The sequence below is a fragment of the Chenopodium album genome, chromosome 27 (genome assembly GCF_948465745.1).
Source record: "Chenopodium album chromosome 27, dcCheAlbu1.1, whole genome shotgun sequence".
In the NCBI taxonomy this organism is placed as follows: domain Eukaryota; kingdom Viridiplantae; phylum Streptophyta; class Magnoliopsida; order Caryophyllales; family Amaranthaceae; genus Chenopodium; species Chenopodium album.
The window spans coordinates 26,457,065-26,468,026 of record NC_137860.1 but is presented as its reverse complement, the minus strand read 5'-3'; the positions used below and the strand labels follow the sequence as shown (position 1 = coordinate 26,468,026).

General features: G+C 35.1%; 1 protein-coding gene across 1 annotated transcript; it reads left to right on the top strand.

Annotated features, from left to right (window-relative positions):
- Positions 1-1,730: 1,730 nt before the first annotated feature.
- LOC145619872 (uncharacterized) lies at positions 1,731-2,174 on the top strand. The gene has a single exon (XM_081674561.1). It carries the CDS (start codon positions 1,731-1,733, stop codon positions 2,172-2,174), a length of 444 nt encoding a protein of 147 aa, XP_081530687.1.
- Positions 2,175-10,962: the final 8,788 nt, after the last annotated feature.

The following is a 10,962-nucleotide window of genomic DNA, read 5'->3' as shown; positions in this document are numbered from 1 at the left end:
CTCTTACTTTAATCCCCACTCAAATTATTTTATCATTTCTCTCTTTCATGGTCCCCGCCTAAATAATAAAAATATCTATCATTTTTCACTTAATTTCTCTTTTATGGTCTCCATCTTACTTTTGCTATAATAATTCATTCACCCACTTACAATATTATACGGAGTATTCCCTCAAAAAAAAATTATACGGAGTATTATTCGCTTAAAACTCTGTGCAATCCCAAATGAATGAATGATGCAAATAAAAAAAAATAAAAAAATAAATAAAATAAAAACACAGAGGGAGTACTATACACCTAAGTTACTTGGGATCAATAAAAGCAAACACCCTATAAAGTTCGGATTATTACATAACAATCCAAAATTGGGATTACTAAAAGCAAATGACTCAAACTTGGGAATTTAAACCATTTTTTTCCTTTAATTTATTTAAAATTAATGACGATTTCTTAATGGAAATTTTATTTATAATAAATTAAAGCTAATCATAACCTGGACTAAACTGCTACAATAAAGCAACATATTAGGGTCAAATGAGAAGGACCTTATGAATCATAATAGTTGAGTTTCCTCTGATTATTCTCCTTGGAAAGGTTTTATTTAAACCCTCTAGGGTTTCTCCGTTGTAATAAGTGTTTTCCTAACCTCCATTACTAGGTTTTTTCAATTTTTTTTGAAAGTTTTTCTCTTCTCTTCTCCCTGCTGTTTAATTTTCTCCATCACTACCATCTCTTTCATCTTGGTCTCTATTGTTAGTCTTTGTAAGGGCTTTCACTGGTGCATTTACTGGTGGTAAGCCCCAAACCTTTTAATTACTTTCATTAAATAGATCTTAACCTTAATATGATTATTTTTCTCTGAAGTTTTTTTTTTCTTTTTATATTTGTATGGCGAGAATTGAAGATCTAGGGTTTTATAATCTCTTCAATAATCTGGAGGACCACATGAGCATTTTCACTCAAACGACTACGCATCTATGGATTTCAAGCCGACACAGTGCGAACTCACACATTGTATTGCTTCAGATAAAGTTTTTTTATTAACGCGATTGTTAATCAAAACTACGATGCATTTAGTTTTGATGTGTGTACATGTGTTGGAATTCTTGTTTTCTTAGGAATGATATGTAAATGTCGTTTGACCATATTTCATTAATGAAATTCTTTTTTCTTCTTGTAAAAAAAAATGAGAAGGACCTTATAACGAGAAGGATGAAAAGTAATTTGATGTGTTAAAAAAATGATCTAATGACCCTCATTACATGCTTTATTGATGGAAAAATTATAAAAAACGCAATAATAGTAAAAAAAAAAAAACAACTTTTCCGTAGTTCCTTTTCTATTTTCCATGTTCTTATTACTATTTTTCCTCCATATTCAACCCTCTTTCCACTTTTTTTACTTAGTTTTCAAATAAATATTCAATCTAAAAACATTATTAAAGTAACAAAAGTGTTAGATAATAGGTTATTATTATCTTGTTAATATTCTGTAAAGATAAATCTTGTGTAATTAGGTTTCTCATGACTAGATTGTAAATCCTATATATATTGAATTAATGAGAATGAAGGCCTCCGATAAGGAGAATTACACTATTCTACATGGTATCAGATTCCTACTAGGGTTTTTTTTTCTTTCTTTTTCTCTCACAAAACCCTAAACGATCCTAGAGGCCACCACCAGCCGTCCACCACCACCCTCTCTTCATCACAACCGCTTCTCTTCTCTCCCATGGCAAGTGATGATACCCCTCCACCACCTCCTCCTCCTTCCCCATCCAACAACTTCCATCCGGCTTATGCCGCCACCTGCATCAAAAACCTTATGACTGTCGTCCTAGATCAACAGGAAGCCCACTATACTACGTGGTCTGAACTCTTCCAAATTCAAGCATGTGCCTTCAACTTGCTTGATCATATTGATGATGAGGTTTCTCGTCCGTCGGACATTGATGATGCAACATGGAAGCGGTTAGATGCCATCGTGAAGAATTGGCTTTATGCATCCATATCCAAGGACCTTATTCACACCATCATGAAACCGGGTGCTACGGCACTTGAATTATGGAACCGTCTCAAGGAAATTTTTCATGATAACAAGCACACACGAGCAGTGTATTTGGAGGAACAGTTTAGCAACACAAAGCTGGAGAATTTTGCTAATATGTCCGATTAATGTATGCACCTTAAGATTCTTGCCAATCAATTGCAAAACGTTGACAATCCGGTTTCCGATCGCAAGATGGTCCTTCAATTGGTTGCGGGTCTTCCAGAGGGAAGTACGACACCGTCGCTGCATTAATTTCCCAAACCGAGCCTACACCCAACTTTCACAAGGCTCGTTCCATGTTTATTTTGGAAGAGACAAGGAAGAACAAGCAAGAAGAAAATGGTCAACAAGCTCTCATTGCCCACAATTCCCAACCTTCAACCACCACACCACCGACGCAGCAACAGCAGACCGGCGAACAGCAGCGGACTGGCCGTGGCAGAGGTCGAGGCAGCAATAACAGCAAATCCGGCAGCAAGGGTCGTGGAAAGGGGCGTGGGAACAACAATAATCAGCAGGCTCAAAGCAATACTGGGCCGCAATATACGGATCAACAACAAGCCCCTCAGATAACTCTCATTTTTGCTATTCTTGTGCTTGGGTAAACATGTAAGGCTACCTTTTAAGCCATCTGCTTCAGTTAAATTTTCACCGTTTGATATTATTCATGCGTATTTATGGACATCACCTATTTCTACAGTTTCGAGCATATGTTAAAACTCAATTTGAAAAGGACATAAAAACATTTCAATGTGACAATTGTCGTGAATTCGACAAATCCCCTTTTCATAAATTTTGTGCGGATAATGGCATGTTTTTCCGTTTCTCTTGCCCAAACACTTCTTCTCAAAATGGCAAAGCCGAACGAATTACTCGCACCATTAGTAACATGTCTCGTACAATTCGGGATCAACGTACCAAACACATTGAGATGGACATACATTTTGTATGCAACAAGATCGCCCTGGGTGAGATCAAGGTCTTACATGTTCCGTCATCATACCAGTACGCAGACATTTTCACAACAGGTTTACCTCGCCAATTATTTTTAGATTTCAGAGACAGTCTCAGCATTCGACTTCCTCCCGCTTCGACTGCGAGGGTGTGTTAGATAATAGGTTATTATTATCTTGTTAATATTCTGTAAAGATATATCTTATGTAATTTGGTTTCTCATGTCTAGGTTGTAAATCCAATATATATTGAATTAATGAGAAGGCCTCCAATAAGGAGAATTACACTATTCTACAAAAAGGTGAGATCATCTCTTCTCTAAATTGTATACATGTCGAGCTGTGGTGAAAAATAAGTAGACTTTATATGTCCAATAAGTGCTCATTATCCTTATTATTTATTGCAACTTGGACTAAGTAACGAATTAAAACAAAAAAAAAAAGTCAAAGTAATTACCAATTTATTTATTTGTGGTACTATATATCATCATTGTAGCGACATTTTATGTCAACAAAATGAAACCAAACACATTTTATTTTTTGGTATAATAATATATACAGACTAGATCAAGAGTATATCCATAATAAAAATGTATAATATATATTCTATAGAAATAAGTGAATGAAATAAAATAAAGAAATATGTATAACACATAGTGGCGACATAGTATGAACTTTTCGTTGAGTACTAATGAGAAAAAAATAAAAAATTATAATAATAGAAAGTTCCTATAAATAGCAAGAAACATATCTAGGAAACTCACAAAAACAAGAATTCTCTCTTTGTATTGTATTGTATTGTATTGGAGTACATACATCACAAAAAAACAGGTTTTGATAACATAATCAAAGTTAGTTACCAAAAATGGAGAACAAGGCATACTCGAAAAGAATCATGCTAGCTACCCTTGCCACTTTCGCATTAGGTATTTCATTCTTCACTTCATTCATTCAATATGTAGTAATTTGCATGTGTTAAGTTATTTGTATGATGACTACTAATTCTTTTAATGTTATTAGTGATGATGCTGCAAATTCATACGGGAGAAGGCGCGTGTCCAGCAGCATATGATGATTTATGTACCACTCCTAACGAATTATGTTGCTCAACCAATCCAAACTTGCATTGCGTTCAAGTTGCAACCAATGTGTACAAATGTAAAGATGATACCACATGTGAGGATCACCACGACCACGAGTGTTATCCAGGGTTTTTCGATTGCTGCACTGGCTTAAATTGTGTCGAACTTGCATCTGGTAAAAAATGCAAAGAGGGCACTTGTGAAGATCACGTTGGACATGAATGTACCCCTGGTGTTTTTGAATGCTGCCCTGGCACTGGCCTAGATTGCACTCAAGTTTCATTTTCACCCGAAGTTTACCAATGCCTGTAAATGCCATCGTATGTATATGATCATACACAATATATATGATCATATGTTTACTAACTCTACAACAAGCTGAGGCCGGGTGTAGAGCTCATTATTATCGTGTGCTATGTGTACCTTCCGTTACACATTCTGTTTTAATTTCCTTAATTATTGGTTGTTGTTTGAGATTGACTTTTCCTTTTATTTTTCTTGTTTCCTGTCTTTTGGTTCACATGTTAAATATAAATATGGCCTGATTGGGATTGTTTCCTGTCTAGCCACGAGACTACGACCTTTTTGGCCTTTAACTTTTTTTTCCAAGTGTCGAGCCACGTTGGCAAAAAAGTAGATATTATTATGGCGCATATAAATGATATGATGCCATTTGGATAGATTTTTTTTTTTGACAAAAATGTTGTATAGAATTTTATTATCGATATACTTCTGATATTTCATATATATATAATTAATCATAACTTTTTAATAAATATCGATAACTTGGTTCGAATTTCATCATAATATGCGTTTTAAAAAGTACTTTAAAATAAGATCCATTTATGATATATTTAATTTATTAGAAAAATAATAGAAAATTAGTAAAAATAAATTTTAATCTATAAATATAAATTAAGTTTAATAAAAATATATAATAAGACATTTATTTATTAATTAAAATACAAAAAGTAAACTATCATATAAATATAAGTGACATGAAATATATGATCGTATTTAACATTTAAAGACAAAAAGTTAACCCTAATAAAACAACTATAACACCACTGCTACTGCTGCTCATAGTACAACTACTACATAGACCTTGCAAATGGGTTATTCGGGTCGGGTCTGGGTCGGGTCACTTTCGGGTCGGGTCATTTCGGATCAACTAACATTCGGGTCGGGTCGATTCGGGTTTCGGTTCAACTTCGGGTCAAGTATCGAGTCGAGTTCGGGTCGGGTCAATTTGGGGTCGGGTATGTTCGGGTCGAGTCAATTTCGGGTCAAGTATGTTCGGGTTAGTCAAAATGTGGTCGGGTCATATTCGGGTTGTTTCATTTGTGGATCAAGCTCAAATAATAATTTTATGCAGTATATTTCAGTTTATAAGCTTAGCTAAGGTTGAAGATGAATAAATTGAGTTATATTTGGCACAAGACATTTTTTGTTCAATTAAAAGGTGACTTTAGTTCGGGATATTTCGAGTATTGGTCTGTTCAGGTCATTATCAAGTTTGTTCGGGTCAATTTCGGGTATTGGGTTTGTTCGGGTCAAACACTTCTGGTCAATTTCGGGTTGGGTCAAATTTGGGTCGGGTCACTTTGGGTGTCGGGTCGGCTCAATTCGGGTTTCGGGTCAGTGTTTTTGGGTCAATTTCGGGTCATCGGGTCTGGGTCAGGATTGTCAGGTTACTACTGCTGCTCATAGTCGTCGTTGTCATGATGGTGGCCACTGGTGCGGCAGCCACCCAGAGTTCGGATAATAGGCGGTTGCTAGGTAACATTGGCAAATATTCGTTTGATTGCGGTGCTTCAGGAGAAACTTGTGATGCTGGTACTTGTTGCTAGAACTCCTGCAGTGAGCGGTTTGGTGGTATATGCCAATTAGATCAAACCATGATCTATGACTATCGCGTATAAATCAATAAATGTTGTATGTAGTCATCTAATAGGCTGCTACAAAGTAGCTACTTCAATTCTACTTTAAAATTATTGTATTGTGATGATACTCTTTGTTCATTTGTTGTACTGTTCGCATGATTTAATCAAGTGTGTGTGACAATCCCATAAAAATATCAATGGAGCTATACTCCCTCCGAATTTTTTAAGGTGTTACAATCGCACATAATATTAGATGCCCTTGACTCTCTCAAGAGGTGCGTTTGTAGCTCTTACCTCGCTGCATAAATTTTTCTATGGTATATCGGTACATAAGTTGTCGCTAATTTCTTTCTCGGGTTCATTAGGAAGTTTTAGAATAGAGTAAAATAAAAACTAAATGTTGTGAGTTGTTACCATATGCTTAATTTAACAATGAAAGAGAAGGGGAATTAGGGGTTTATAAGGGGGCCATGGTCCATGGAGAAATTGGGTGGAAAACGAGAAATAAATGATTGAAAATGGGTCATTAAACATCTCTTAGTCAATGCAATAATTTGGGCAAAAGGTAGCTTTTTACAACATTAATCGGAAAATCATAAGATAGTTTATTACAACATTCATTGTTTAAAAGGTAGATTCTTACAACATTTTTTTAATGAGGTAGTTTTTCACAAAAAATGACTTTTATAATTAAGGTAGTTTTTCACAAAAATTCCTAAAATAAAGTGGTGTTGGTTATAATAGCTGTGGAATAATCGATAAAATTGTGTGGAAATAATGTTCATAGGGCCAATATATATTTTTTCCATGGGCCTCTAAAATCTCTTATATAGCCCTTAACATTATTTACAATGCTCATCTTAAATAAAGGTGTGTCAAATTAATCAAAGGTACGATGCCCCAAAATAATTTCCAAGCATTAACTAAAATTTTAGGCACAATAAAGTGAGTACATATTGCTTTAAAAAAAAGTGGGTATATATTAACATTAATAGGTTAATCTAGTGCGATGCAAGGTTAGAATTAATATTTCTTGTACTGCCTCCGTTTTTAGTAGCAACTTTGAAATATTTTAAATCTCACAAATAATACCCTAAAGTTGCAACTAAAAGTTAACGGAGGTACTATATTCTGTTGCAATACATTGTACATGAAGATTTGAATTAGATATAAATAAAAATTACCTTTAAGGAAAATAAAAATAATAAAACCACGATCATTCATTAAACAAATTAGGTATGTAAAACTATAATTTTGTAGAGAAACTTGGTAAACTGAATTTTAAAAGACACTAATGCATTGAAGTCAAAAGTGTAGATTAAAAATAAAAATTAAAATAAAAAAATCACTAATAATTGATGACATCACACATAGAATTGGAGGTAAGATTTTTAATGTGAGAGTATTGTATAAAGGATAGTTTAAAGATTGATGATGTCAGCAATATTTTATTTTAATAATGGAGTAGTTAAAAGATTAGTTTATTACTCCTTACTTTTTTGGAAAAATTGCTTCCATTAATCTGAACTTTGCCTCCTCCGCCGAAATTAATCCCAACTTTCGTTTATTATCTGTCACTCCCAACTTTAGGGGGTATTCATTTCTATTGCACCCAATTTACCTGAAACCGGTTTATCAGGTTAACATTTGTGAATTGAATTTTTTTTTGCACACGTGTCATTATGTAATTGGTTGGAAAAAAAAAATAAAAAAAAATAATAAAAACAAAAAAAAAATTAATTTCCTAAAACTAATCCAGCACCAGCCCCACCTCCACCACCACACCTAGGGATGGCAATTTAATCCGAGTTCGATTCGAATCCGATCCAATCCGAAGAAAAAAAATCCGATTCGAATCCGTTTAAAATTAGTCCGAATCCGAATTCGATAAAATAGATCTGAATCCGAATAGGAGGCGGATCGGACTTGGACCCTACGCAAAGTCCGATGGAGTCCGAATCCGAGACTATGAGCATATGCTTTATAACTTGGGACAATTGTTTGCTTGTTTGTAGCAAAATTTTGTTATGTAACTTAGTACATTATTTAAATATGTTATAATTATACTTACCATGTATGACAATACAAGAAATATAGGTATATGACATTACAAAATAAAAAAATTAATTGGATCATTTCGGAGGTCCGTATAAACGGACCAGATTCGGATCCGAAAATTACGAGTCGGATCGGATTCGGACTCGGACTTTTCGGATTTAGCCAAATCCGACCCGAATCCGATCCGTTGCCATTCCTAACCACACCACCACCACCAGCGCACACTCTCCCCTCACGCAGCCCAGCAGCCAGCCAAATCGACCACTACAATGGCCGAAAATGGCCAGCCACCACACCTACACGACTGTTTCCCCACCATAAAACAACCCCCTCCCCAAAATCGACCACCAAAATTGGGCACAAATGGCCGAAATCAGTCGATGTTGGGGTTAAATGGTTGATTTCATCCCTTTATCGGCCAATTTCGGCCGTTGGTGGCTGATTTCGTCGCCGTTTTTGTAGTGTTTCGAATGTTAGGGTTAAGGGTTAGGATTTGGGGGATTTTGGGTAGAAGCAGGCTGTTGCTGCCCTTGCTGGTGGTCGTGGTTGCAACGGGATGTTGGTGGAGTTGAAGGGAAAAGGAAGCAGGGAGGTTGGTGAAGTGTGTGAAGTGCGCTGGGGGAAAGGGAAGTAGGAAGGTGGGCTGGGAGGTGGTTCCCGGGAACGAGGGAAGAAGGAGTGCTGGGCGATGGTTTCCGGGAACGAGGGAGGGGTTTTCGGGGGTAGGGGAGGGGTTTTCGGGGACAGGGAAGGGGTGGGTTTCGAGGTAGGGGGAAGGCTGGGCGGTGGTTTCCGGCAGCAAGGGAGGGGTTTTTCGGGGGTGGGGGTGATTTTCCGCTGGGTGGGGGTGGGGGTGTGGTGGCAGCCGCTGGGCGTGGGTGGTTTGTAGGGTTTTTTTTAATTTTTTTTTGTTTTTTTTTTCAAAAAAAAAAATTAAGCCAATCATACGCTGACACGTGTCTAGTTAACCTGCTACATCAGGTTAGATGACCTGTTGGGTGCAACAAAAATTAATACCCCCTAAAGTTGGGAGTGATAGATAATAAACGAAAGTTGGGATTATTTTCGGCGAATGAGGCAAAGTTCAGATTAATGGGAGCAATTTTTCCTACTTTTTTTTATTTACATCACTTTCCTTTTATGGGTGTTTTTTTAAATGCATTATTTCTATATTTGGTAACTTAAAACTATATTTTATCATTTCTTTCTCTTACTTTAATCCCCACTCAAATTATTTTATCATTTCTCTCTTTCATGGTCCCCGCCTAAATAATAAAAATATCTATCATTTTTCACTTAATTTCTCTTTTATGGTCTCCATCTTACTTTTGCTATAATAATTCATTCACCCACTTACAATATTATACGGAGTATTCCCTCAAAAAAAAATTATACGGAGTATTATTCGCTTAAAACTCTGTGCAATCCCAAATGAATGAATGATGCAAATAAAAAAAAATAAAAAAATAAATAAAATAAAAACACAGAGGGAGTACTATACACCTAAGTTACTTGGGATCAATAAAAGCAAACACCCTATAAAGTTCGGATTATTACATAACAATCCAAAATTGGGATTACTAAAAGCAAATGACTCAAACTTGGGAATTTAAACCATTTTTTTCCTTTAATTTATTTAAAATTAATGACGATTTCTTAATGGAAATTTTATTTATAATAAATTAAAGCTAATCATAACCTGGACTAAACTGCTACAATAAAGCAACATATTAGGGTCAAATGAGAAGGACCTTATGAATCATAATAGTTGAGTTTCCTCTGATTATTCTCCTTGGAAAGGTTTTATTTAAACCCTCTAGGGTTTCTCCGTTGTAATAAGTGTTTTCCTAACCTCCATTACTAGGTTTTTTCAATTTTTTTTGAAAGTTTTTCTCTTCTCTTCTCCCTGCTGTTTAATTTTCTCCATCACTACCATCTCTTTCATCTTGGTCTCTATTGTTAGTCTTTGTAAGGGCTTTCACTGGTGCATTTACTGGTGGTAAGCCCCAAACCTTTTAATTACTTTCATTAAATAGATCTTAACCTTAATATGATTATTTTTCTCTGAAGTTTTTTTTTTCTTTTTATATTTGTATGGCGAGAATTGAAGATCTAGGGTTTTATAATCTCTTCAATAATCTGGAGGACCACATGAGCATTTTCACTCAAACGACTACGCATCTATGGATTTCAAGCCGACACAGTGCGAACTCACACATTGTATTGCTTCAGATAAAGTTTTTTTATTAACGCGATTGTTAATCAAAACTACGATGCATTTAGTTTTGATGTGTGTACATGTGTTGGAATTCTTGTTTTCTTAGGAATGATATGTAAATGTCGTTTGACCATATTTCATTAATGAAATTCTTTTTTCTTCTTGTAAAAAAAAATGAGAAGGACCTTATAACGAGAAGGATGAAAAGTAATTTGATGTGTTAAAAAAATGATCTAATGACCCTCATTACATGCTTTATTGATGGAAAAATTATAAAAAACGCAATAATAGTAAAAAAAAAAAAACAACTTTTCCGTAGTTCCTTTTCTATTTTCCATGTTCTTATTACTATTTTTCCTCCATATTCAACCCTCTTTCCACTTTTTTTACTTAGTTTTCAAATAAATATTCAATCTAAAAACATTATTAAAGTAACAAAAGTGTTAGATAATAGGTTATTATTATCTTGTTAATATTCTGTAAAGATAAATCTTGTGTAATTAGGTTTCTCATGACTAGATTGTAAATCCTATATATATTGAATTAATGAGAATGAAGGCCTCCGATAAGGAGAATTACACTATTCTACATGGTATCAGATTCCTACTAGGGTTTTTTTTTTCTTTCTTTTTCTCTCACAAAACCCTAAACGATCCTAGAGGCCACCACCAGCCGTCCACCACCACCCTCTCTTCATCACAACCGCTTCTCTTCTCTCCC

Bases quoted from the DNA above. Each gene is read 5' to 3' on its own strand.
- LOC145619872 (XM_081674561.1), top strand. From the start codon at position 1,731: ATGGCAAGTGATGATACCCCTCCACCACCTCCTCCTCCTTCCCCATCC.